The sequence below is a fragment of the Scyliorhinus torazame genome, chromosome 31 (assembly GCF_047496885.1).
Source record: "Scyliorhinus torazame isolate Kashiwa2021f chromosome 31, sScyTor2.1, whole genome shotgun sequence".
NCBI lineage: Eukaryota > Metazoa > Chordata > Chondrichthyes > Carcharhiniformes > Scyliorhinidae > Scyliorhinus > Scyliorhinus torazame.
Window position 1 is genome coordinate 16,622,570 of NC_092737.1, and position 27,960 is coordinate 16,650,529.

Genomic DNA, 27,960 nt, shown 5'->3' on the forward strand with positions numbered 1-27,960 from the left:
CACTGTAACACTCTGATATACCCCACACCCCTCACTGTAACACACTGATATAACCCACACCCCTCACTGTAACACTGATATACCCAACACCCCTCACTGTAACACTCTGATATACCCCACACCCCTCACTGTAACACTCTCTGATATACTCCACACCCCTCACTGTAACACTGATATACCCCACACCCCTCACTGTAACACTGATATACCCCACACCCCTCACTGTAACACTGATATACCCCACAGCCCTCACTGTAACACTCTGATATACCCCACACCCCTCACTGTAACACTCTGATATACCCCACACCCCTCACTGTAACACTCCCTGATATACCCCACAGCCCTCACTGTAACACTCTCTGATATACCCCACACCCCTGCAACTGCCCCATCCCATCTCCCCAGCCCCTGCCTCAGGCCCGGACTTACCTCAAAGTTGATGTCCCCGCAGCAGTTGCAGGCGAAGCAGGGCCCCACGATTCTCAGGACCGTCTCTCTCTCCACATCCTGGACGGAGAACTTGGGCAGGCAGGGGTGCCATGTCTGTTTGATGTAGCCAATGGTGTTCCCAGGGGGTGACTGCACCTCCAGCTGCAGGGAGAGAGAGAGAGAGCGCTCTTTAAAGGCGGCCTTCCGAACAGGCCTTACGGTCATGGGTCAGGGAGCAAGGAACGACAGTGTGCCAGTTGGGTCAAAGTGATTCCCCACCCAGTTGAATGACCCCCCCTGACACCAGCGATGGTGACTGTTGAAAATGGCCACTTTTCCTCACGGGCTCCTGTGGGATTCGTAATTCCTATTCGAACAGGCCCTGGGCCCGATCTTAAAAAAGATCCCATGGCACCCATTTGAAGGGTTGCTGGGGGTGGGGAGGCGAGGGAGGAGGATGGGGGAGGGGAGGGAGAGGTGTGGCCATTGAATGATAGCGTCAAAGAAGCCCGCGCAGCCCATCCCACCTGTTCCGACCTCCCAAGGCACCCACGCTCAGTCCGTCACTCTGGTCTCCAAGCCGGGAAGGTTCTAGACACCCGTTCGTTCTTCTCCCGGTGCTGGAGGGCCGAAGGCTTCTCCCTGGCCTGTGGCAAATGCTTATCCGCGCAACGGACGTCACCCAAACAGGTTATTGGTTGGGATCCTGCTGTGCTGAAGATTAGCTGCTTGTGTTGCCGACATCACAGCCATGGCCACATTCATTCTTTAGAAAAGCACCCCACTGGCTGCAAAACCTGCCAATCAGGAGCGGGTGGTGGGCATTCGGCCCCTCGAGCCTGCTCCACCATGGAATACAATCACAGCTGATCGGATTGTGACCCCCCCCCCCGGTAACCTTTCACCTCCCAGTAACCTTTCACCTCCCGGCAATCTTTCACCTCCCGGTAACCTTTCACCCGATCAAGCATCAATCCGCCTCGGCCTTCAAAATATTCCAAGATTCGGCCTCCGCCGCCATTTTGAGGAAGAGAGTTCTGGAGACCCGTGGCCGTCTGAGAGAAAATATTTCTCCTCACCTCCGTCTCAAATGGGCGGCCTCAGGTCCTGAGCTGGCGGCAGGTGCTAGGTAAATGCAAGACTTCCTTCACCCTGCTCCCTCCCCCATAGCGTCTGTCAAATTCCCCCCACACACACAACCACCCCCGCCCAGCCCCACCCGTAACATAGAATTTACAGTGCAGAAGGAGGCCATTCGGCCCATCGAGACTGCACCCTACCCAAGGTCAACACCTCCACCCTATCCCCGTAACCCCACCCAACATAAAGGGCAATTTTGGACACTAAGGGCAATTTATCACGGCCTATCCACCTAACCTGCACATTTTTGGACTGCGGGAGGAAACCGGAGCACCCGGAGGAAACCCACACACACACGGGGGGAGGACGCGCAGACTCCGCACAGACAGTGACCCAAGCCGGGAATCGAACCTGGGACCCTGGAGCTGGGAAACAATTGTGCTATCCACAATGCTACCGTGCAATGCTACCCTCTTCAAGCATTGACCCAATTCCCCCTTTTGAAACGCCTTATCGATTCAGCTACTGCTGACCTTTAACCCAGGGGCTTCCAGATCCCAACAACTCGCTGCGTTTAAAAAGAAAATAAATCTCCGCCCCTCCCCTTCTGCCTCTTTCCCTGGTTCCCTTTAATCCGTTTCCCTCCGGTTATCAATCCCACGGCTGTATTATAATCAGTTTCTCCTTATTCACACTTAACCCTTCAACTGAGCACCTCGATTAAAATCTCCTTCATTTTTTTTTAAAATTTGGTCCCGGGTGTTGCCCGTCCCTAATTGCCCCTCGAACGGAGTGGGTGTCGCTCAGCCATTTCCGAAGGGCAGTTAAAAGAGTCAAGCAAATGGTTGTGGGGTCTGGAGTCACATGTAGGCCCGATCGGGGTTAAGGACGACAGATTTACCTCCCCGAAGGGGAACCAGACGGGCTTTGAATGACAATCCACAACGGTCATCATTAAATGTTTAACCGAGGGAACATAAAATACAGTTCAGGGTGCCACCGGGGCACAGTGGGCTAGCACCAAGCGCCAGGGAACCGGGTTCAATTCGCAGCCTTGGGTGGCTGTCTGTGTGGAGTTTGCACCCTCTCCCCCTGCGCGGGTCTCCTCCGGGTGCTCCGGTGTCCTCCCAGAGTCCAAAGATGTGCAGGTTAGGTGGATTGGCCGTGCTAGAATTGCCCCTTAAGTGTCCAAAGATGTGCAGGTTAGGTGGGGGTTATGGCGGGGGAGTGGGCCTAGGTAGGGCGCTCTTTCAGGGGGCCGGTGCAGATTCGATGGACCGAATGGCCTCCTTCCGCACTGCAGAGATTCCATGATTCTAGGAGTTCAACCTGGTCAAATCCCAGTAATACTGGTACCAGTAAGTTGCATTTTCAGGTTTCCCAGGCAACTTCGGACACCTTTTATTGGTTTCCCCTACATTTTGTGGGTTTGACAGGCCTCAGTGTGAGCCAGGGTGAGACAGTGCGTATTCTTGTTTTTGTTCGCTGAGTAAGGAGCCTCTCGCCAGCTGCAAACCTGCTGAACCTGGCCTACTGGTGTGGCCCTTTGATGAAGCCAGGATTCCCCTCAGGGAAGCCGAGGTGTGGCTCACCGATCTCGGCCCAGACAGGGGGGGTCTGGGCTGCGAGTTCACCGGGCGCCCAGCTCCGAGGTTGAGACGCACTGTTGCGGTGAGGGAGAAGCTGGAATTGAGCGGATGAGTCACTCCGTGTAGGCCCCACCTAGTAACCGGTTTGGAAAGAATGCGACCGTGGGCTGCACCCACCCCAAAATCTCAATTGTCTATTTGCCCTGTCGCCCGACACTGGAAAAGACACACACACACACACAAAAGAAAAATCTAACCGTCGAAGGTGGGCTCACAACTGCGGCCTAGTGGGGAGAAATTGCAGTCTCAAGGCTGTAGGCCCGAGTCCCACCCCAGGGCCCTCCGGCGCGGTTACCGAGGGGGGGGGGGGCGCCGTGCCACTTGGGGTCTTTCTGATGGGGGATCGAAGCGAGGGCCTACTGCCCGAGATGGATGTTTCAAATAAACTCGGCGGGGAGGTGGGGTAGTTTCTCCTGTGGCCAATATTTATCCGTCGACCAAAATACTTTCGTCACATTGCTGTTTGTGGGAGTTTCCTGTGTGCAAATCGGCTGCCCGGTTTACAACACTCCCCCAAAAAATAAGGAGTTTTGAGAGACTTAGATGTTGCAGAGACTGTTGTGGAATCTTGCTTTGCATCGAAACTTGCTGTCCCATGATGCAGGCCCGATCTGGCCAACTAAATCTAAAGGTTTAACGCTTCTGGTACGTCTCAATGGAAGAGAGAGAAAGGCTGCAGAGATTCAAACAGCAACGTTCAGAGCATACGAGGGCCCATTCCGCCCGTCTGTGCCCGATTTAGACAAATCCTTAAAACCGACCTCTTAAGTGACCTAGTTTTCGGGCCTCTGCCATGGAATCGCTTTTGGCGGTGGCGGGTGCCAAATTCTGCTCGACCTCAAGAGCCACTTTGCCTGCGTCACACGAGGGCGCGACGCAAACGCGAAGGTTTCCCGTTGAGGTTTGTCACCGCCTATGTAAACGTGTCACGCCGTGATTACGCCCTCCCGGCAGCGGGTGGCGCTGCAGGTGCCTGGGCGTTCAGGCGAGTGGGCAGACCCCCTTTGCGCGCCGCCCGATCGAGGCCCAGGCGGTGCCCATAAACATCCCCCCCCCCCACCCCAATCATACCCACCTCTTGGAGGCAACAGGGGAACCAGCAGCTGACGCACTTGAAGGGTCGCACCAGGTGGATGACCTCTCTGTCTGTGTTGTCCATCAGCTTCATGTTGAAATAGCGCAGCGAGCCACAGCAATTCCTCGTACAGCAGTCACTCTTCTCCTTGGCGCTGTAGATCTTCTGACCCAGGCTGTTCTTGACCACATACTTATTCTTGGTCTCAAAACTGAAGAGAGCTGGAAGAGTGCAGGTCAGAACCGTTACGAGTGGGGCCGTCTTAGATTCGTAGAGTTTTGTAGCCCAGAAAGAGGCCCTACGGCCCATCGAGTCTGCACCGCCCCTGAAAGAGTGCCCAACCTTGGCCCACTCCCACCGCCCTATCCCCCTAACCCCATCTAACCTTTGGACGCTAAGGGACAATGTAGCGCGGCCAATCCACCTAACCCTGCACATCTTTGGACTGTGGGAGGAAACTGGGGCACCCGGAGGAAACCCACGCAGACGCGGGGGGGGGAACGTGCAGACTCCACACGGACAGTCGCCCGAGGCCGGAATCGACCCCGGGTCCCTGGCGCCGTGAGGCATCGGCACTAACCCACCGCGCCACCGTGTTGCCCAGCTGCCTTCCCATCTTAAATTTTTCAAAAGCGGCGCTGGCTCAGGATCTCAACTCCTTCATTCAAGGGCCCAAGTGCCCAGATGTCCCACTTCAGCACGAACCGGGGGTCCTGTCCCAAAGACCTCATTCTTCAGTAATGGGCCTTGAGGCCAGGATCTCGCTCCAACATCAAACACAAGGGATAGGAGCAGGAATGTCCAGAGATCCCCTGGTTAAGTGGGGTTACGAGAGTCGGGCGGACGAGGGGGACCGGGTAGGGTGCTCTTTCAGGGGGTCGGTGCAGGCCCGATGGGCCCGAATTGCCTCCTTCTGCAAGGTGGGGATTCTAGGAGCAGGCCATTTGGCTCCGCGACCATGACTGCACCAATTGCGGCCTCAACTCCACTTTCCTGTCCCCCCACCCCCCCCCCCCCCCACCCACCCCACCCACCCACCACGAACCCCGACCCCCCTTGGCTATCAACGATAGATCTAGCTCAGTGACCCTCGACCTCCACTGCCCCCCCCCCGAGGAAGAGAATTGCACAGACTCACGACCCTCTGGGAGAAAACATTTCTCCTCATCCCAGTCTTAAATGCGAGGCCTATAATTTGGAAACCGCACCCCACCCCGGTTCTAGATTCCCCCCCCTCCCCCCCTCACGAGAAGGAAACATCCACTCGCTTGTCAAATCCCCCTCCGGATCTCATGTGTGAATAAGGTGGCCTCTCATTCTTCGAAACTCCAACGGGTTCAGGCCCAATTTGCTCAACCTTCCCTTCATAAGTGAGCCCCTTTGATCCCAGGATCCGGCCTAGTCAGCCTTCCCTGGCCTGCTCCGAAAGAGGGACCCCGAACCTGGCCACGTCGTTAATGAGCTCTTACCCGATGGATCTGACCCCGCCCACTCGCCAGAAGGCCCAAGTCCCTGCGGCGCCGCCGCTGCCGGGAGGGCGTAATCACGGGCGTGACCACCGGGGGTCCCAACCCATCACCTTAAGGGCCACTTCCACCCCACCCCGGGTCCTCCCTCGATGGTGAACCCGCAAGGGACCGTGCTTGTTGCCATGACAACCGGCCCCAGTAATTGAGAGCGGTGCGCTAGAGTTCTGTACCCCTACCCCACCCCCCACCCCCACCCCCGGCACGTCTGGTGGCCTATCGGGTAGCAAGACCCACCTCCCCCTCCCCCTCCCCCTCCATCATGGCTCATTCCCTTCCGACCGAGAGAGAGGCTCTGAGAGACACTGGATGAGGCCTAGGCCCAGGCGGGTGAGAGGGGAGAGCCTGGGACCCCCCCTGCCGCGTCAGGGGACAATCGGGGATGGGGCGGCAAACGCCAATGACGCCCCCCCACTCCACCCCCCCCCCCCCCTCCCCCCCCATCGCCTGAAGGGGTAGGAAAGAAAAGACTTTGCGTTCGATCAGCTTACCTTCCACTATCTCCACCTTCTGATGGATCAGGACTTGGTCAATCTGCGGACAAAGCAGACCACGGTTGAATACAGAAGCCTGGAGAAGGCCCCAGCCCCTTGAGAGGGTGCGCCAGCTCGCCCGCCCCACCAATTTGCCCCCTCCCTGCTCACGATCCGACAAGCCCCTCTCGCCCATTACTGCCCCATAACCAAGCTCCCGACCTGACTAATCCTTGCATCGTCGAGAGAGGGAGAGAGAATGGAGGCTCCTCATCAAGAGGCTCAAAATGGTCAATGGGTTGTGAAATTGGTGTGGGGGCGAAGAGCACAGCGCGGAATTACCAGCCCCATCCCGAATCCCATAAATTCCTGTGGAATCCAAAAATCTACCGACCTCAAGTCGGGAATATAATCAACCACTAAACTCCCTCCATCCTCTGCCATAAAGAATCCCAACTCCCGGAAGAAATTTCTCCACAAAGAACAAAAAAAAAAGCACAGCACAGGAACAGGCCCTTCGGCCCTCCAAGCCCGTGCCGACCATGCTGCCCGACTAAACTACAATCTTCCACACTTCCTGGGTCCGTATCCCTCTATTCCCATCCTATTCATGTATTTGTCAAGATGCCCCTTAAATGTCACTATCGTCCCTGCTTCCACCACCTCCTCCGGCAGCGAGTTCCAGGCACCCACTACCCTCTGTGTAAAAAACTTGCCTCGTACATCTCCTCTAAACCTTGCCCCTCTCACGTTATACCGATGCCCCCTAGTAATTGACCCCTCTACCCCGGGGAAAAGCCTCTGACTGTCCACTCTGTCTATGCCCCTCATAATTTTGTAGACCTCTATCAGGTCGCCCCTCAACCTCCGTCGTTCCAGTGAGAACAAGCCGAGTTTATTCAACCGCTCCTCATAGCTAATGCCCTCCATACCAGGCAACATTCTGGTAAATCTCTTCTGCACCCTCTCTAAAGCCTCTACATCCTTCTGGTAGCTGTTATGGGCCAGGGTTTAGAGAACCCCAAAGTGTATCATGGAGTTCACCTGACCCACAACTTTTACTAGATTGTGGTATGGGGAGCACACGGCCCACTCTCCAGGTGTGGGACAGCAGAAATGGAAAAGTATTTTTTAAAGCAAAACAATGGCCGCAATTCTCCCATCGGGAGACTAAGTGCCGACGCTGGAGTGAAAACCGGAGTGTTTCACTCCGGCGTCGGAGGCCGTTCCCAGCCCCCTATTCTCCCGCCCCCGGGGGGCTAGGAGCGGCGCCGCGTCATTTACGCGCGCCGGGCTTTGGCGGCGCGCAAAAGCGGCGCCGCGTAAATGACGCGACCGGCGCCGCGTAAATGACGTGACCCGCGCATGCGCGGTTGCCGTCCTCCCCGCGGCCGCCCCGCAAGACGATGTCGGATGGATCTTGCGGGGCGGCGGAGGAAAGGAGGTCCTCCTTCAGAGAGGCCGGCCCGCCGATCGGTGGGCACGGGCCAGACCCCTTTTGAGCCCCCCCCCCCGGTGCAGGAACCCCCCCTCGCCCCCCCCACAACCGCCCCCCCCCACCTCCCAGCGTTCCCGCGCTGTTCCCGCCGGCAGCGACCAGGTGTGGATGGCGCCGGCGGGAACCTGTCGTGTTGGGCAGGCCGCTCGGCCCATCCGGGCCGGAGAATCGCCGCTCGCCCGTTACCAACGGCAAGCGGCGATTCTCCCAGCGGCCAGCCGTGATTCGCGCCGCGCCGGTTTGGGGGTCGGGGTGGGAGAATCGCGTGCGGGCGTCGGGACGGCATGGCGGGACTCGCGCGGCGCCCGGCGTGTGTGGGGGCGGGGGGGGGGGGGGAATTCCACCCAATGTTTATTCTATGAACTCAAGTTAACCTTTTTAAAACATACAGTGAACATCTCAGCAACCATCAATTCAAATACACCCCCCAAAGAATACAACACTAAGTAATCCTTTAAGCTTTCCTTTTAACATCCATAAGACTTAGAACACCTTTAACCAGAAGCACATTAGGTTTACATTCACTACTGAGAACATTTATCATTCTGAATTCACCAAATGGTCAAGAGATAGTCTTTTCATGGCCGAGAGATCAACAGTACACCCGCTCTGTCTGGCTTCAGCTCCAACACTGAAAACAAAACTAAAACACACCCTGCAGCCTGCTCAAAAATGAAAGTAAAAAGCTGACAGACAGCCCAGCTCCACACACTCTCTGACATCACTGCAGTAGTAAACACCCATTTCTTAAAGGTACTCTCATTACAGATATTTATATACACACCCATTTATAAACACCCATTTCTTAAAGGTACAGTCACATGACAGTGTGGCGACCAGAATTGAACACCATACGCCAAGTGTGGCCTAACTAAGGTTCTATACAGCTGCAACATGACTTGTCAAGTTTTATACTCAGTGCCCCGGCCAATGAAGGCAAGCATGCCGTATGCCTTGACTACCTTCCCCAAGAAGTTGGAGTTGGTTAAATAAAGCACTTGGGGCGAAGGGGATCAAAGGATATGAGGAGGGGGACAGCGGCTCGAGTTGGATGACCAGCCATGATCATAATGAATGATGGACGGAGCAGGCCCGAAGGGCCGAATGGCCTCCTCCTGCTCCTATTTTCTATGCTTCAATGGGCCCCGATTTACCAACCATGATCCGTCGGAATCCGCACTGGACGTGGGCGGTAGATCCCGGGAGCAGCCGCGGTGGGCGGGGCCCAGACTCGCATCATTAAAAGAGCACAAAAGCTCACTCTGCCATCCTGCCGCCAGATCTAACCGGTGCCCGGCATCGACCGGCCCCGCCGAGGAGACCCCAGCCGGGCGCCATTTAGCACCGGCCCCCAGAAACGGAGACCAGGCTATACGGCGCTTGTGTGGGAGGGGGCAGGGGTTACCCAGGCAATCGGAGGCCCCCCCCACTCCCCACCCAGTGCTCGCCCTTGGCCAGGCTGGCACAATGGCACTGCTGGTGCCCGTGCGGCACTGCCCAGCTGGCAGGGGCACTGCCAGGGCGGCAGTGCCAAACTGGCATTTTGCCCAGGCCGGGTATCGGGAGAGGGAGTGTCCTGTCGGAATGTGGTAAGGTGTGGGGAAGGGGGAGGAGGGGCGGGGGGGGTTCGAGGACCCCCGAACAAGCGAGTTTGGGGGCGTTGGGGGTTTTAAAAATGGCGCCCCGATCTCTTCCAGGACTCAGGGGCTCCGCCCACCAGAATCCCCTCAGCACAGGAAATTATGTCAAAGTGCGGCCTCATGGTGGTGGGGGGGGGGTTTCCTGTTGGGATCAACCCCCTAATCCCACCCAAAACAGACTGTCGTTTTAAAATTAAATCGCGCCCAATGTTTGGGTGTTTAGCACAGGGCTAAATCGCTGGCTTTGAAAGCAGACCAAGGCAGGCCAGCAGCACGGTTCGATTCCCGTACCAGCCTCCCCGAACAGGCGCCGGAATGTGGCGACTAGGGGCTTTTCACAGTAACTTCATTGAAGCCTACTTGTGACAATAAGCGCATTTCACTTCATTTCATTATAAAGTCAAGGAGAGTTTGACAGCACAAAAGGAGGCTCTTCGGCCCATCCCGTCTACGCTGGCCATCAAGAAACTATCTCGCACTGACCTCAGTCTTAAAAAGGGAAGCCCCCCCCCTCCCCCAATCCTGAAACTACAATCTCTAGCTGCAAACCTTCTAGGTTTGTGGAGGAGGTGCTAATAATCTCTCAGCATCGCCCGTGTTAAAAGCCCTCAGAGGACCTCACATGTCTCCCTTTTTTTATTGGACGCCCCATCCGGGGTTCACGAATATCCTTCAGGGGAGGAAATCTGCCGTCCTCACCCAGGTCAAGCCGACATGTTGGCACTCAGTTCGTTGCCCTCGGAAACGGAAGGGCAGCGAGGGGATGGGCGGTAAATGCATGCCCAGCCAGAGACGCTCACGTCCCGTCAACTTAATGTATTCCCATTTGTAAAATTGCAGCTTCGGTGAGCGTTCTTCTCTGAACGCCCGCCGGGGGCCTGACAACCTACGCAGAGCGTGATGCCCAGAACTAGACTCGATACTCCAGCAGAGGCGCGAGGCCTAACTAGAGGCGTGCGCAGATTCAGCAGTCATCACCATCCGAGGAAAAAGGCTCTCACTGTCCACCCTATCCAATCCTCTGATCATCTTGTGTGCCTCAATTAAGTCGCCTCTTAACCTTCTTCTCTCTAACCAAAACAGCCTCAAGTCCCTCAGCCTTTCCTCATAAGATCTTCCCTCCATACCAGGCAACATCCTGGTAAGTCTCCTCTGCACCCTTTCCAATGCTTCCACATCCTTCCTATAATGCGGCGACCAGAATTGCACGCAATACTCCAAATGCGGCCGCACCAGAGTTTTGTACAGCTGCAACATGACCTCATGGCTCCGAAACTCAATCCCTCTACCAATAAAAGCTAACACACCGTACGCCAACTTAACAACCCTCTCAACCTGGGTGGCAACTTTCAGGGATCTATGTACATGGACACCGAGATCTCTCTGCTCATCCACACTGCCAAGAATCTTACCATTAGCCCAGTACTCTGTCTTCCTGTTATTCCTTCCAAAATGAATCACCTCACACTTTTCTGCATTAAACTCCATTTGCCACCTCTCAGCCCAGCACTGCAGCTTATCCATGTCCCTCTGTAACTTGTAACATTCTTCCGCACTGTCCACAACTCCACCGACTTTAGTGTCATCTGCAAATTTACTCACCCATCCTTCTACGCCCTCCTCCAGGTCATTTATAAAAATGACAAACGGCAGTGGCCCCAAAACAGATCCTTGTGGTACACTACTAGTAACTGGACTCCAGTCTGAACATTTCCCATCAACCACCACCCTTTGTCTTCTCCCAGCTAGCCAATTTCTGATCCAAACTGCTAAATCTCCCTGAACCCCATGCCTCCGTATTTTCTGCAGTAGCCTACCATGGGGAACCTTATCAAACGCTTTACTGAAATCCATATACACCACATCAACTGCTTTACCCTCATCCACCTGTTTGGTCACCTTCTCAAAGAACTCTATAAGGTTTGTGAGGCACGACCTACCCTTCACAAAACCGTGTTGACTATCTCTAACCAAATTATTCCTTTCCAGATGATTATACATCCTATCTCTTATAAACCTTTCCAAGATTTTGCCCACAACAGAAGTAAGGCTCACTGGTCTACTAGTTACCGGGGTTGTCTCTACTCCCCTTCTTGAACAAGGGGACAACATTTGCTCTCCTCCAGTCTTCTGGCACTATTCCTGTACAGTACGAAGTCTTACAACACCAGGTTAAAGTCCAACAGGTTTGTTTCGATGTCACTAGCTTTCGGAGCGCTGCTCCTTCCTCAGGTGAATGCAGAGGTCTGTTCCAGAAACACATATATAGACAAATTCAAAGATGCCAAACAATGCTCGCATTCCTAGCATTGTTTGGCATCTTTGAATTTAACCTGGTGTTGTAACACTATTTAACCTGGTGTTGTAAAACTTCGTACTGTGCTCACCCCAGTCCAACGCCGGCATCTCCACACTATTTCTGTAGACAAAGATGACTTAAAGATCAAAGCCAAACGCTCAGCAATCTCCTCCCTAGCTTCCCAGAGAATCCTAGGATAAATCCCATCCGGCCCAGGGGACTTATCCATTTTCACACTTTCCAGAATTGCTAACACCTCCTCCTTATGAACCTCAAGCCCTTCTAGTCTAGTAGCCTGAATCTCAGTATTCTCCTCGACAACATTGTCTTTTTCCTGTGTGAATACTGACGAAAAATATTCATTTAGCACCCCTCCTATCTCCTCGGACTCCACGCACAACTTCCCACTACTGTCATTGACTGGCCCGACTCTTACCCTAGTCATTCTTTTATTCCTGACATATCTATAGAAAGCTTTAGGGTTATCCTTGATCCTACCTGCCAAAGGCTTCTCATGTCCCCTCCTGGCTCTTCTTAGCTCTCTCTTTAGGTCCTTCCTAGCTAACTTGTACCTCTCGAGCGCCCTAACTGAACCTTCAAGTCTCATCTTTACATACGCCTCCTTCTTCCTCTTGACAAGTGTTTCGACTGCTTTAGTAAACCACGGTTCCCTCGCTCGACCACTTCCTCCCTGCCTGACAGGTACATACTTATCAAGGACACGCAGTAGCTGTTCCTTGAACAAGCTCCACATTTCCATTGTGCCCATCCCCTGCAGTTTCCCTCTCCATCCGATGCATCCTAAGTCTTGCCTCATCGCATCATAATTGCCTTTCCCCCAGATACAACTCTTGCCCTGCGGTATATACCTATCCCTTTCCATCACTAAAGTAAACGGAATCGAATTGTGGTAACTATCACCAAAGTGCTCACCTACCTCCAAATCTAACACCTGCATCATTACCCAGTACCAAATGCAATATGGCCTCGCCTCTCGTTGGCCTATCCACATACTGTGTCAGGAAACCCTCCTGCACGCATTGGACAAAAACGGACCCATCTAAAATACCCGAACTATAGCGTTTCCAGTCAATATTTGGAAAGTTAAAGTCCCCCATAACAACTACCCTGTTGCTTTCGCTCCTATCCAGAATCATCTTTGCAATCCTCTCCTCTATATCTCTGGAACTTTTCGGAGGCCTGTAGAAAACCCCTAACAGGGTGACCTCTCCTTTCCTGTTTCTAACCGTCTAACTGTCCCAGCTTGCTCCAAGCCACGTGCTGGGGTGTGAGGCTGCTGCTCAACCCTGTCTAACTCTCTGGATGTCTGTCTGTGGAAAGAGGCAGGGTGTGAGTGCCTCATCCCTTTTATAGTGTTTATGTCATGCCCCCTTGTGGTGATGCCACCTCTTGAGTGTCCTGACTGCCCATTGGTTGCGTCCTATTCTGAGTGTTCATTGGTTGCATATCATGACAAGCCCTTCCCCTTTCCAGTCCTCCAATTAAAAACATAGGGAATGTTGGTTTGTTTATATTGGACAGCCACCCCCCACCCCCCGCCTTCCTCCCCCCCCCTCTCCCCCACCCGCCCATTCCTCCTCTCAAAATGGACCATTCGCCTCTCCCCTGCCACGTATCCGCCCACCTCGCCAGCGACCGAGGCTTACCTGTGCCAGGTATTCCAGTCCAGGGCTCCCGCTAGTGTTTCCCATCAACGGGGCTTGGATGATGCCAGGGTCCTCCTCGTGGTGCCCGGGATGAGTGCCTGATGGCGGGGTGCGGACTCCTGGGCCGCCGTAGTGGCCCGCGGGGCTGATGGGGTGAGGGGGCACGTGGCCAGGTGGCGCTGACGGATAAGGCAGGAACCCAGGGGCCGGGGCGGCATGATGGGCGTCGTGCGGGGGGAAGCTGGGCTGCGGGTGCCCGCCAGCGGGGGGGTAGCCGTAATGAGGAACGGGGTACCCTGCTGGCTGGGGAGGGGAGTACGGTCCAGTCGGATAGCCTGGAAAAAAAAAAACAGACGTGGAAGCATTCAATACGGGGCAGTGTAGACGACTAAATATGGGCCTCGTGACGCCAATACGACTAGTGGGCTGCACGTTGACTGTTCACCTGCGACATATGCACGAGGCACTGATCTTTCACCTGTGGCCGACATATTGACCTTTCACCTGTGGGATACAGTCTGGATAGACAACAACTTGTAGCCTGTGGGCTAGACGCTGACCTTTCACCTGTGGCCTGTGGGATAGACAACGGGCTTTAGCCTGTGGGCCATACACTGACCCTTCACCTGCAGCCTGTGGGCAAGACACTGATCTTTAACCTGTGGCATCGTGGGTTACACATTGTCCCTCTCACCTGTGGACAGTGGGCTAGGAGCTGACCTTTCACCCCGTGGCCTGTGGCAAAAGGAAAGCCCTTTCTCAGTGCAAGTGTCAAGTCAATGACGTACGACACACAATTGTTCACAGTTTGGTCAAAAGAATCCGACCCTAAAATAACTCAACCCCTCGGCCGCTGAATTGATATTTAACTAGTTTCCTCACTCGCACAGGCTGCATGGCGAGTGGGAACAATAATAATTTAACATTGATCAGGAGGGGGAGAGCTCAGGTGTGCAGAATGTTTGAAAGGGACAGTGTAGAGGGAGCTTTACTCTGTATCTAACCCCGTGATGTACCTGTCCTGGGAGTGTTTGATGGGGACAGTGTAGAGGGAGCTTTACTCTGTATCTAACCCCGTGCTGTACCTGTCCTGGGAGTGTTTGATGGGGACAGTGTAGAGGGAGCTTTACTCTGTATCGAACCCCGTGATGTACCTGTCCTGGGAGTGTTTGATGGGGATAGTGTAGAGGGAGCTTTACTCTGTATCTAACCCTGTGCTGTACCTGTCCTGGGATTGTTTGATGGGGACAGTCTAGAGGGAGCTTTACTCTGTATCTAACCCTGTGCTGTACCTGTCCTGGGAGTGTTTGATGGGGACAGTCTAGAGGGAGCTTTACTCCGTATCTAACCCCGTGCTGTACCTGTCCTGGGAGTGTTTGATGGGGACAGTGTAGAGGGAGCTTTACTCTGTATCTAACCCCGTGCTGTACCTGTCCTGGGAGTGTTTGATGGGGACAGTGTAGAGGGAGCTTTACTCTGTATCTAACCCCGTGCTGTACCTGTCCTGGGAGTGTTTGATGGGGACAGTGTAGAAGGAGCTTTACTCTGTTTCTAACCCCGAGCTGTACCTGTCCTGGGAGTGTTTGATGGGGACAGTGTAGAGGCAGCTTTACTCTGTATCTAACCCCGTGCTGTACCTGTCCTGGGAGTGTTTGATGGGGATAGTGTAGAGGGAGCTTTACTCTGTATCTAACTCCGAGCTGTACCTGTCCTGGGAGTGTTTGATGGGGACAGTGTAGAGGGAGCTTTACTCTGTATCTAACCCCGTGCTGTACCTGTCCTGGGAGTGTTTGCTGGGGACAGTGTAGAGGGAGCTTTACTCTGTATCTAACCCCGTGCTGTACCTGTCCTGGGAGTGTTTGATGGGGACAGTGTAGAGGGATATTTACTCTGTATCTAACCCCGTGCTGTACCTGTCCTGGGAGTGTTTGATGGGGACAGTGTAGACGGATCTTTACTCTGTATCTAACCCCGTGCTGTACCTGTCCTGGGAGTGTTTGAAAGGGACAGTGTTGAGGGAGCTTTACTCTGTATCTAACCCCGTGCTGTACCTGTCCTGGGAGTGTTTGAAAGGGACAGTGTTGAGGGAGCTTTACTCTGTATCTAACCCCGTGCTGTACCTGTCCTGGGAGTGTTTGATGGGGACAGTGTAGAGGGAGCTTTACTCTGTATCTAACCCCGTGCTGTACCTGTCCTGGGAGGGTTTGATGGGGACAGTGTAGAGGAGATTTACTCTGTATCTAACCCCGTGCTGTACCTGTCCTGGGAGTGTTTGATGGGGACAGTGTAGAGAGAGATTTACCCTGTATCTAACCCCGTGCTGTACCTGTCCTGGGAGTGTTTGATGGGGACAGCGGAGAGTGAACTTTACTCTGTATCTAACCCCGTGCTGTACCTGTCCTGGGACTGTTTGATGGGGACAGTGTAGACGGATCTTTACTCTGTATCTAACCCCGTGCTGTACCTGTCCTGGGAGTGTTTGAAAGGGACAGTGTTGAGGGAGCTTTACTCTGTATCTAACCCTGTGCTGTACCTGTCCTGGGAGTGTTTGATGGGGACAGTGTAGAGGGAGCTTTTCTCTGTATCTAACCCCGTGCTGTACCTGTCCTGGGAGTGTTTGATGGGGACAGTGCAGAGGGAGCTTTACTCTGTATCTAACCCCGTGCTGTACCTGTCCTGGGAGTGTTTGATGGGGACAGTGTAGAGGCAGCTTTACTCCGTATCTAACCCCATGCTGTACCTGTCCTGGGAGTGTTTGATGGGGACAGTGTAGAGGGAGCTTTACTCTGTATCTAACCCCGAGCTGTACCTGTCCTGGGAGTGTTTGATGTGGATAGCGTCGAGGGAGCTCACAATCGATGACTCTAGCACATGCTGATCATACATGGACTGATAACTTTGAGGACCGACAGTAACAGAACAAATCTCCGAGTGGCTACCTGGCGTGGACATTGGACCAGTTGAGACTTGTTTCACTCACAGAACACATTCAGCGGCCAGAAGACAGAGTTCGTGAAGCCCTGGAAAAGAGGAATAGATGTTTGATTAACAGCCTCCAAAAACACATTTAGAGCGCAGGACAAGTGCTCACGGGGAGAACGCAAACCCGTCGGTTATGGAAGAACATGGCAAGATACCCTGAGATACTGGGATGGGGGGACCTGCGGGTCAGAGCACGTCTAGTCCATTCGGCCCATCGATCCTGCTCCACCTTTCAAAATGATCTTGATGGCTCTGTTTGTTGTCTCTGCCCCACTGTTCTGTTGTAACCCCCGTAACTCTCGAATGCCTTTCTTCTCTCAAATAACCCAATCAATTCCGCGACCCGTCAGCCACCGCTCTCTGGGCGAAGAGTTGTCGACAGATTAACAGGACTGTGTGAAGGATAGTGAGATTTAGGCCTTGGGACCTGAAGAAAAGGTGCGTTGGAGGAAAGTTTTTAAGAATCCCTCATTCAGAAGAGTGTGGCGGGATATCTGTAGGACGATACTGGCGTCAGGCAGTGTCCAAACAGCTCCCTGAAATCATATTGGATTACCTTTTACTGAGGAATTATCAAGAAATATGGGAAATGAGGAACCTGTGGATGTGCTGCCCTTCGATTTCCAAAAGGCATTTAAGATTAATAATCTTTATCACTGTCACAAGTAGGCTTACATTAACACTGCAATGAAGTTCCTGTGAAAAGCCCCTAGTCGCCACATTCCGGCGCCTGTTCGGGTACACAGAGAGAGAATTCGGAATGTCCAATTCACCGAACAGCGCGTCTTTCAATACTTGTGGGAGGAAACCGGAGCGCCCGAAGGAAACCCACGCAGACACGGGGAGAACGTGCAGACTCCGCACAGACAGTCACCCAAGCCAGGAATTGAACCCGGGCGGCGCTGTGAAGCAACCGAGCTAACCACTGTGCTACCTGTTATATTACCAAGACTGGTCATATGTTGTATTCTTGGTCTTTCCTTCCAGAATGACCCGATGGGGTGTTGACAAAGAATATACCAAACCAAAGATTGGAACAAAACTAATTTATTATTACACTCCTAATTAAATGAAGTTTCCACACTCTACTGAGCTATAGATAATAAACAACTGATATTGAATCTCTACTACATTGTTCAATATTCTATCTAACTACACGATGACTTGACTTCGTGCTACACATTTCATCTACTTTCACTGTTCCATGTTCGCTTCAGCTTCTCCCAGAATTCCTTGGGGTGCTGTCTTAAATAGTCAATTAGTAACGCCCTCTAGTGTTTGATTTACACATAGATATAATTATTAATCCTTCACTATCCTGACTACATACATATCATTACAAAGAACAAAGAAAAGTACAGCACAGGAACAGGCCCTTCGGCCCTCCAAGCCTGCACCGACCATGCTGCCCGACTAAACTACAATCTTCTACACTTCCTGGGTCCGTATCCCTCTATTCCCATCCTATTCATGTATTTGTCAAGATGCCCCTTAAACGTCACTATCGTCCCTGCTTCCACCACCTCTTCCAGCAGCGAGTTCCAGGCACCCACTACCCTTTGTGTAAAAAAAACTTGCCTCGTACATAGACATAGAACATACAGTGCAGAAGGAGGCCATTCGGCCCATCGAGTCTGCACCGACCCTTTAAAGTCCTCACTTCCACCCTATCCCTGTAAACCAATAACCCCATCTGAACTTTTTGGACACCAAGGGCAATTTATCACGGCCAATCCACCCTAACCTGCACATCTTTGGACTGTGGGAGGAAACCGGAGCACCAGGAGGAAACCCACGCAGACACGGGGAGGACGTGCAGACTCCGCACAGACAGTGACCCAAGCCGGGAATCGAACCTGGGACCCTGGCGCTGTGAAGCCACAGTGCTAGCCACTTGTGCTACCGTGCTGCCCATCTCCTCTAAACCTTGCCCCTCTCACCTTAAACCTATGCCCCCTAGTAATTGATCCCTCTACCCTGGGGAAAAGCATCTGACTATCCACTCTGTCTATGCCCCTCATAATTTTGTATACCTCTATCAGGTCGCCCCTCAACCTCCGTCGTTCCAGCGAGAACAAACCAAGTTTATTCAACCGCTCCTCATAGCTAATGCCCTCCATACCAGGCAACATTCTGGTAAATCACTTCTGCACCCTCTCTAAAGCCTCCACATCCTTCTGGTAGTGTGGCGACCAGAATTGAACACTATACTCCAAGTGTGGCCTAACTAAGGTTCTATACAGATACTCCAAGTGTGGCCTAACTAAGGTTCTGTACAGATACTCCAAGTGTGGCCTAACAAAGTTACTATACAGATACTCCAAGTGTGGCCTAACTAAGGTTCTATACAGATGCTCCAAGTGTGGCCTAACTAAGGTTCTATACAGATACTCCAAGTGTGGCCTAACTAAGATTCTATACAGATACTCCAAGTGTGGCCTAACTAAGGTTCTATACAGATACTCCAAGTGTGGCCTAACTAAGGTTCTATACAGATGCTCCAAGTGTGGCCTAACTAAGGTTCTATACAGATATCCCAAGTGTGGCCTAACTAAGGTTCTATACAGATGCTCCAAGTGTGGCCTAACTAAGGTTCTATACAGATACTCCAAGTGTGGCCTAACTAAGATTCTATACAGATACTCCAAGTGTGGCCTAACTAAGGTTCTATACAGATGCTCCAAGTGTGGCCTAACTAAGGTTCTATACAGATGCTCCAAGTGTGGCCTAACTAAGGTTCTATACAGATACTCCAAGTGTGGCCTAACTAAGGTTCTATACAGATGCTCCAAGTGTGGCCTAACTAAGGTTCTATACAGATACCCCAAGTGTGGCCTAAGTAAGGTTCTGTACAGATACCCCAAGTGTGGCCTAACTAAGGTTCTGTACAGATACCCCAAGTGTGGCCTAACTAAGGTTCTGTCCAGATACTCAAGTCTACCATGCCACCAATTTGTTGAAGAGCCACTTGAAAGTGCTAAGATTATGTGGTGTAGCAGTGACAAAGGATTAGAGAGCTACCAGGAAGCTGAGAGCCAGGGAAAAATGGGCATATTTGGGGTTGGCAAGCTGTAACTAGCGTACTAACACGTGGGATTAGTGTTGGGGTCTCAACTGCTTATAACCCACGTGAATGATTTGGATCAAACACACAGTGGGACCATATCCGGACTTCTGCACAGTTTGGTCTCCTTATTTGCAAAAGGGTATCACTGCGTTCGGGCAGGTTCAGAGAAGGTTCACGGCGCTCATTCCTGGGGCGAAGGGGGTTATCCCACGAGGGAAGGTTGAGCCGGACGGATCTCTACCCCTCGGAGTTGAGAAGAAGGAGAGGTGACCTTATTGGAAAGGAACCTGAGGAGACCTAAAATGGTGGATACCGGGGAGGGCGTTTCCTGGTGTGGGGGAAACGAGAACTTAAGGATATGTCTTAAGAATAAGGGGCGAAATTCTCCCCCAACGGCGCGATGTCCGCCGACTGGCGCCAAAAACGGCGCCAATCAGACGGGCATCCCGCCGGCCCAAAGGTGCGGAAGGCTCCGCATCTTTGGGGGCCGAGCCCCAACATTGAGGGGCTAGGACGGCGCCGGAGGGATTTCCGCCTCGCCGGCTGGCGGAAATGCCGTTTGGTGCCCCGCCAGCTGGCGCGGAAATGCGGCGCATGCGCGGGAGCGTCAGCGGCCGCTGACATGTTTCCCGCGCATGCGCAGTGGGGAGAATCTCTTCCGCCTCCACCATGGTGGAGGCCGTGGCGGAGGCGGAAGGGAAAGAGTGCCCCCACGGCACAGGCCCGCCCGCGGATCGGTGGGCCCCGATCGCGGGCCAGGCCACCTTGGGGGCACCCCCCGGGGTCAGATCGCCCCGCGCCCTCCCCAGGACCCCGGAGCCGGCCCGCGCCTCCTTGTCCCTCCGGTAAATACCAGCTTTGATTTACGCCGGCGGGACAGGCAATTTCTGGGCGGGACTTCGGCTCAACCGGGCCGGAGAATTGAGCGGGGGGTCCCGCCAACCGGCGCGGCCCGATTCCCGCCCCCGCCCAATCTCCTGTACCGGAGACTTCGGCGGGGGCGGGATTCACGGCGGCCAACGGCCATTCTCCGACCCGGCGGGGGGTCGGAGAATGACGCCCGTGATCCCTTTCAGAACCGGGGAAAGATGTTCTTTCTAGATGGTCATTAGTCAGTAGAGGCTGGGTCATTGAATTCATACAATTTACAGTGCAGAAGGAGGCCATTCGGCCCATCGAGTCTGCACCGGCTCTTGGAAAGAGCGCCCTACCCAAGGTCAACACCTCCACCCTATCCCCATAACCCAGTAACCCCACCCTACACTAAGGGCAATTTTGGACACTATGGGCAATTTAGCACGGCCAATCCACCCTAACCTGCACATCTTTGGACTGTGGGAGGAAACCGGATCACCCGGTGGAAACCCACGCACACACGGGGAGGACGTGCAGACTCCGCACAGACAGTGACCCAAGCCGGAATCGAACCTGGGACCCTGGAGCTGTGAAGCATTTGTGCTAACCACTGTGCTACCGTGCTGCCCTAATTCATGCAAGTCAGCGTTGGACAGGTGTTTTTTGATAGATAAAGGGGTCAAAAGTTATAGGCCGGGCCCCCCTGGGGCGGTGGGGGGGGGGGGGTGCAGAGAGGAATTCAGACCTCAACTCGATCAGCCATTGTATAGCAGAGCATCTTTTGAGGGATGAATGGCCTCCTCCTGCTCCTATTGTGGGCACAAGTGGATAGCATTTTGGCTTCGCAGCGCCAGGGTCCCAGGTTCGATTCCGGCTCGGGTCACTGTCTGTGTGGAGTCTGCACGTCCTCCCCGTGTCTGCGTGGGTTTCCTCCGGGTGCTCCGGTTTCCTCCCACAGCCCAAAGATGTGCAGGTTGGGTGGAAAGGCCATGATAAATTGCCCTTGGTGCCCAATAAGGTTGGGTGGGGTTACGGGGATAGAGTAGAGATGTTGGCTTAGGTAGGGCGCTCTTTCCAAGGGCCGGTGCAGACTTGATGGGCCGATGCCTCCTTCTGCCACTGTAAATTCTTACGATCGGCCGTGTTGGAGACACGGAAATCGGGAACACCGAGGAGCCCAGGATGTGGCGCCGCCACAGAGCTCTCGGAGGGTATAGCAACTCATAAGGAAGCTCCTGTTAACGGAGGTAGCTTTATTTACATGTGTGTGGTTGCAGGCCCAGTACACCACCTCACTCGCAGTGCAGGCCTCGCTGGGAGGATGGGCCGCACTAGGCCCTGTCTTAACGAGCCACGAGTGGTTGGTCCCCACCCCTTTCCGGAGCGGGGGGAGGGGGGGGGGGGTAGAAGAGGTCAATGGTTGTTTCCCCCTGGTCCTCATGGGGGGTCCATCGACCCGGTCGACAGCTTCGTCAAACCGCGTTAAAAGTGCGGACTACCCTCTCTGCGAGTCCATTGGATGAAGGATGCGCCGAATGCCATTGCGCCCCATCAAAACGTGTTGCTAACCTTTGGTTGGTTCTTAATTTGGCTCTATTTAATCACGTTTGCTCAAGAGTCGCCTGGTATCTTTCGACACCACCACAAGGTTCAGAACCAAATACTGATCAATGGCTCGATTCGCCAAAGGAGGGCGTTCTCCCTTGGGGGATACCTTTTATACCCAAAAGGGCTTTGCGCTCTTTTGGGCGGGCCTTGAACTTGGCCTCAACTAACTGGGTCTTTCCCAATCATCCGTATCGATTTTCCTCCAATAGAGGGGTGGTTCCCTGATGGCTGGGCGTGTCCTGGTGACTGTCAGTCAGCTTTGTCTTAGCTTCTTCTGGCGCCGGGGAGTCTGTCCTAACATTGTGTATCTAAATGTTTCCCTTTTGTCCCCGGAGATGGCCCATTAGTATGTAAATCGTTTGGTAGTTTCTGTCCTGTCTGAGCGTTTAAGGTCCTAATCAACAGACAGAGCTTGCACCTGCTTGTTTCTTAGCATTGTCCAATTTTCCCAGCAGTCTTTGCAAGTGTCCATTTTGTAATCGGGACGTGGCCATCCCAGTGGGCTACAAACGGCAAACTCGTCGCTGGTGAAAGGAGTCCCATTGACCGTAACCAGCACCTCCGGACGCCCGGGGGGGTGGGGGGTACGAAAAGATCCCCCGAGCTTCTCGACAGTAGCTTTGGACGTCGTGGAAGAAATCCTGAAAACCACCAGCCACTTGGACATGGAGCCCATCAAACGGTCCAGTAAAATCCAAATGGAGGCGGATCCATGGACCACCTGGCCATTTCCACGGGTGGCGAGGTGCTGACCATGGCAGGTTCGGAAATTCCCGGCGCGCCTGGACGTTTTGCACCAATCGCTCGGTGTCCCCATCGATACCCGCCCGCCAATCATCGCGCCCGGCCAACATTTTCTTTTTTGTTTTAAATTTGGAGTACCCGGGCAGCACGGTGGCGCAGTGGTTAGCACTGCTGCCTCACGCCGCCGAGGTCCCGGGTTCGATCCCGGCTTTGGGTCGCTGTCCGTGTGGAGTCTGCACATTCTCCCCGTGTCTGCGTGGGTTTCGCCCCCACAGCCTAAAAAAATTTAGAGTACCCAATTCATTTTTTTCCAATGGAGGGGCAATTTAGCGCGGCCAATCCACCTACCCTGCACATCTTTCGGGTTGTGGGGGGCGAAACCCCCGCAGGCACGGGGAGAATGTGCAAACCCCACACGGACAGTGGCCCAGAGCCGGGATCGAACCCGGGACCTCGGCGCCGTGAGGCAGCAATGCTACCGGCCAACATTTTCACATTTGACCCCCCCCCCCCACGATAGCCAGCGTGCAAATCCTAGAACGGGGCTTCCCGTCCCTGGGGGTGGGGGGGGGCAATGACCACCCGAGCGCCCCACAATATTACAACAGTGGGCCACAGAAGACGCATGGGGACAGTGGAATGGACAAGGTCACGGAGGGGATTGAGCGCGAGGAGATTAATTCTTATCACCGAGGCGGCGCCAGATTGGAGGTCGGCGTGGGCAGTGGGAAGGGCAGCATTGGGCGACCAGGGGGGCAAAACCAGGAGACAGTTTTGAACGAGCCCAGTGGAACACAGGAGACCCAGGCAAGGCAGCATGAGAATGCTAGGATTCAGAGACGATCCCTTAGGGCCTGGTGGCTGGAATTTGGAGACGCTCCCTTGGTTTCCAATTCAGTTCAGATGGGAGCACTGACGCCTTGTGAGGTCAAACAGAAAAGGGCTCCTTTGAGTCAGCCTGATCCAGTTATACAGAAGAAATGTGTTTTTGTTTTAAACTTCTTGCATGCAAGCCCTGGATTAATCATATCCATTTTGCTCCCGAGGGCACTGACTCAGCGCAACATTCAGTTGCACAGCGACCAATCCCCCGCCCTCACGGTCTGTTCTTCACCCCCACACCTTGGGCAGTAGGTGTTGGGAGTTCTAATTTGACTCCTAGACTCCACTACGGGATAAACGTGCAGACAAGACCAGGTCGGCCTAACAAAAGGTCGGCTTTGACAAAGAGTCACCCAGGCCCGAATCGTTAGCTCCCTTCCCTGCCCAGTGAAGCATGTTTTCAAGATAACGACAAGATAGATTTTTGAAGAATAAAGGGATTAAGGGTGATGGTGTCCGGGCCGGAAAGTGGAGCTGAGTCCACAAGAGATCAGCCGTGATCTCACTGAATGGCGGAGCAGGCCCGAGGGCCTACTCCTGCTCCTACTTCTTCATGTTCTCCCTCCACAGATGCTGACAGGCCTGCTGAGAATGCCCAGCATTCGCTGTTTTTGTTTCGGATTCCAGCATCCGCCGTAATTTGCTTTTTTATTATGAGGCAAGGTCGACCTCCTCAATGCCACTGTCTCCGCCTTATCCCCCGCAAGTCTGTTTAAAGGGTATGGGTGCCCCTTCCGAGGGTTGGTGCAGACTCGATGGACCGAATGGCCTCCTTCTACACTGTAGGGGTTTCTATGGTACACAGGTGAAGGGCAGTGTTTCACTGTGTACATTGAACAAAGAACAAAGAAAAGTACAGCACAGGAACAGGCCCTTCGGCCCTCCAAGCCCGTGCCGACCATGCTGCCCGACTAAACTACAATCTTCCACACTTCCTGGGTCCGTATCCCTCTATTCCCATCCTATTCATGTATTTGTCAAGATGCCCCTTAAATGTCACTATCGTCCCTGCTTCCACCACCTCCTCCGGCAGCAAGTTCCAGGCACCCACTACCCTCTGTGTAAACAAACTTGCCTCGTACATCTACTCTAAACCTTGTCCCTCGCATCTTAAACCTATGCCCCCTAGTAATTGACACCTCTACCCTGGGGAAAAGCCTTCGACTGTCCACTCTGTCTATGCCCCTCATAATTTTGTAGACCTCTATCAGGTCGCCCCTCAACCTCCGTCGTTCCAGTGAGAACAAACCGAGTTTATTCAACCACTCCTCATAGCTAATGCCCTCCATACCAGGCAACATTTTGGTAAATCTCTTCTGCACCCTCTCTAAAGCCTCTACATCCTTCTGGTAGTGTGGCAACCAGAATTGAACACTATACTCCAAGTGTGGCCTAACTAAGGTTCTATACAGCTGCAACATGACTTGCCAATTCTTATACTCAATGCCCCGGCCAATGAAGGCAAGCAGGCCGTATACCTTCTTGACTACCTTCTCCACCTGTGTCGCCCCTTTCAGTGACCTGTGGACCTGTACACCTAGATCTTTCTGACTGTCAATACTCTTGAGGGTTGTACCATTCACTGTATATTCCCTACCTGCATTAAACCTTCCAAAATGCATTACCTCACATTTGTCCGGATTAAACTCCATCTGCCATCTCTCCGCCCAAGTCTCCAAACAATCTAAATCCTCTGACAGTCCTCATCGCTATCCGCAATTCCACCAACCTTTGTGTCGTCTGCAAACTTACTAATCAGACCAGTTACATTTTCCTCCAAATCATTTTATACTACAAACAGCAAAGGTCCCAGCACTGATCCCTGTGGAACACCACTGGTCACAGCCCTCCAATTAGAAAAGCATCCTTCCATTGCTACTCTCTACCTTCTATGACCTAGCCAGTTCTGTATCCACCTTGCCAGCTCACCCCTGATCCCGTGTGACTTCACCTTTTGTACTAGCCTACCATGAGGGACCTTCTCAAAGGCCTTACTGGAGTCCATATAGACAACATCCACTGCCCTACCTGCATCAATCATCTTTGTGACCTTTTCGAAAAACTCTATCAAGTTAGTGAGACACGACCTCCCCTTCACAAAACCATGCTGCCTCGCACCTGTAGATAACTGACCATCTGATGCCTGGGCAGATTGGTGGGGGGGGGGGGGGGGGGGGGGGGGGGAGTATTCCTGGGCCTGGCAAAGTTGCCATTGACAGATTCAGACAGTGAGCAGTCATAGGGGTGGTCCGACCCCTCAAACGTGGCTACGTTTGCGGCCTTGGGGCCTTGGCGAGGGAGGGTGAGGTGCCCACCGGCTCGCCTCTGGCTTCCCGTGCCCGGTGGGCACCGCGGGGGCCGGGTTGGCCAGTTAAGTTTCCTTTGTCCCAGGGGGAGGCAGTGACGCAGAGGTATTGTCCCGGGGCCAGTAATCCAGAGACCCTGCTCAACATCTGGGAACCCGGGGTTCAAATCCCAACAGGGCTGATGGTGAAATCCGAATTCAATGAAAATCTAATGGTGGGCAGCAGGGTGGCGCAGTGGGTTCGCCCTGCGGTCTCGCGGCGCCGAGGTCCCGGGTTCGATCCCGGCTCTGGGTCACTGTCCGTGTGGAGTTTGCACGTTCTCCCCGTGTCTGCGTGGGTTTCGCCCCCACAACCCAAAGCTGAGCAGGGTAGGTGGATCGGCCGCGCTAAATTGCCCCTGAAATGGAAAGAATGAATTGGGCACTCTAAATTTATTTTAAAAGCAGTGAAGGAGCGGGACTCTGCCAGAGCGACACAGGCTTCATAGAATTTGCAGAGCAGACAGAGGCCATTCGGCCCATCGAGTCCGCACCGCTGTAGAAACTGCAACAAAAAGTGGCAACTTTCAGAGCGAAAGACAGGTGATCGGGTGCGAGAGGGGGGAGTGTGGGGGGGTGCGGCGGCGAGGCCTGCAGCGGGAAGATACCCGTTTCGAATATTAAAAACTAAAAGATGGACAAAAAAACAAATGCAGCGAACGATTCAGAGAGCCAGAGAGAGAAGCAGCACGGTAGCACAGTGGTTAGCACAGTTGCTTCGCAGCACCCGGGTCCCCAGGTTCAATTCTCGGCTTGGGTCACTGTCTGTGCGGAGTCTGCAAATCCTCCCCGTGTGTGCGTGGGTTTCCTCCGGGTGCTCCGGTTTCCTCCCGCAGTCCAAAGGTGAGCAGGTTAGGTGGATTGGCCGTGATAAATTGCCCCTTGGTTAATAATAATAATAGTTTATGATCACAAGTAGGCTTCAAATGAAGTTACTGTGAAAAGCCCCTAGTCGCCACATTCCGGCGCCTGTTCGGGGAGGCTGGTACGGGAATTGAACCGTGCTGCCGGCCTGCCTGAGTCTGCTTTCAAAGCCAGCGATTTAGCCCACTGTGCTAAACCAGCCCCTTGGGTTACCGGGTCGTGGGGATAAGGTGGAAGCCTGGGCTTAAGTGGGGTGCTCTTTCCAAGGGCCGGCACATACTCGATGGGCCGAATGGTCCCCTTGTGCACTGTAAATACTATGAGGAGAGAGAGAGAAAGCGACAGAGAGAGATGGGCAGAGGGTTTTGGGGGGGGGGCGAGGTGAACGGAGGGTTTTAGGAGCTGAGGGTCCCGTGGGAGCTGAAGACGCGGTGTGGATGCTAATGGTGGGTGGGGTCTGGAAGGACGCAGTGATCCCAGCGGGTAGCAGGGGCCGGGGGGAAGTTACAGTGTTCGCAGATCCTACCATCCCAACAAACCCCCCCCCCCCGTACTCACCACCCTCGGCTCCAGCTAAATCAGTGGCCAGATTTACAAGCCTCCTCCGATGCCTCGCGTCGGCTGCCCGGGAGTTAATAACAACTCTTCCCACTCCCTTCCCTCAACCTCGCCTCTCAAATCCCCGGTTGCGAGCATTCCTGGCCTTTGTCTCCTCTGCCGGCAGCACAGCCTGACGGACAGGGTTAGGTGTGGCCTCAACCTCAAACACACTGGATTGCAAACAGATGTTTCCCTTGAAGAAAATTCCTGCCGCCCCATGCGTCTGAACTGTAGATTGGAGACACGTCTGCACTTGGCACTGCTACCCACCTCAGGCCCACAGCATTCATACCACGCCTGTAACTCAAGTTAAAAGGTGATTGGCAGGGGAGCAATTCTGCAAAGACACGGCAGAGCCTGCGAAGGGGACATTAAGATAAGCGAAGAAAGGACGGTCGAACAGATAGCCGTAACGTGGGGACGAATAGACGGAAAGAACTTGGATTTTTTATATCACCTTGGGATGGTGGGACATACATTGGTTAAGCTGTTACTTGGGTCGGCCAGGTTCAAAGTTGACCATACTCCGGGGTACATAGTTATGCCAGGACCAAAGTTGGCTATTTGGGTATGTCGGAGCCAAAGTGGCCACATTCTGGTACTTGGGCATGCCAGGACTAAAGATGGCCACATTCTGGTTCTTGGGCATGCCAGGACTAAAGATGGCCACATTCT

The 27,960-nt window shown here is 53.6% G+C and overlaps 1 protein-coding gene across 1 annotated transcript in view; it reads right to left on the reverse strand.

Annotated features, from left to right (window-relative positions):
- The window catches only part of LOC140404722 (phospholipid scramblase 2-like), a 49,024-nt gene extending 21,591 nt beyond the window's left edge, over positions 1-27,433 (reverse strand). Inside the window, exons 1-6 of the mRNA XM_072493404.1 lie at positions 27,244-27,433; positions 16,279-16,359; positions 13,340-13,674; positions 6,254-6,296; positions 4,237-4,457; positions 433-594 (exon numbers count right to left, since the gene is read on the reverse strand). Coding sequence (XP_072349505.1) covers positions 433-594; positions 4,237-4,457; positions 6,254-6,296; positions 13,340-13,674; positions 16,279-16,291 — 774 coding nt within the window. The 5' untranslated portion in view covers positions 16,292-16,359; positions 27,244-27,433. The remainder of the gene's footprint in view (positions 1-432; positions 595-4,236; positions 4,458-6,253; positions 6,297-13,339; positions 13,675-16,278; positions 16,360-27,243) is intronic.
- Between the last annotated feature and the right edge of the window lie 527 nt (positions 27,434-27,960).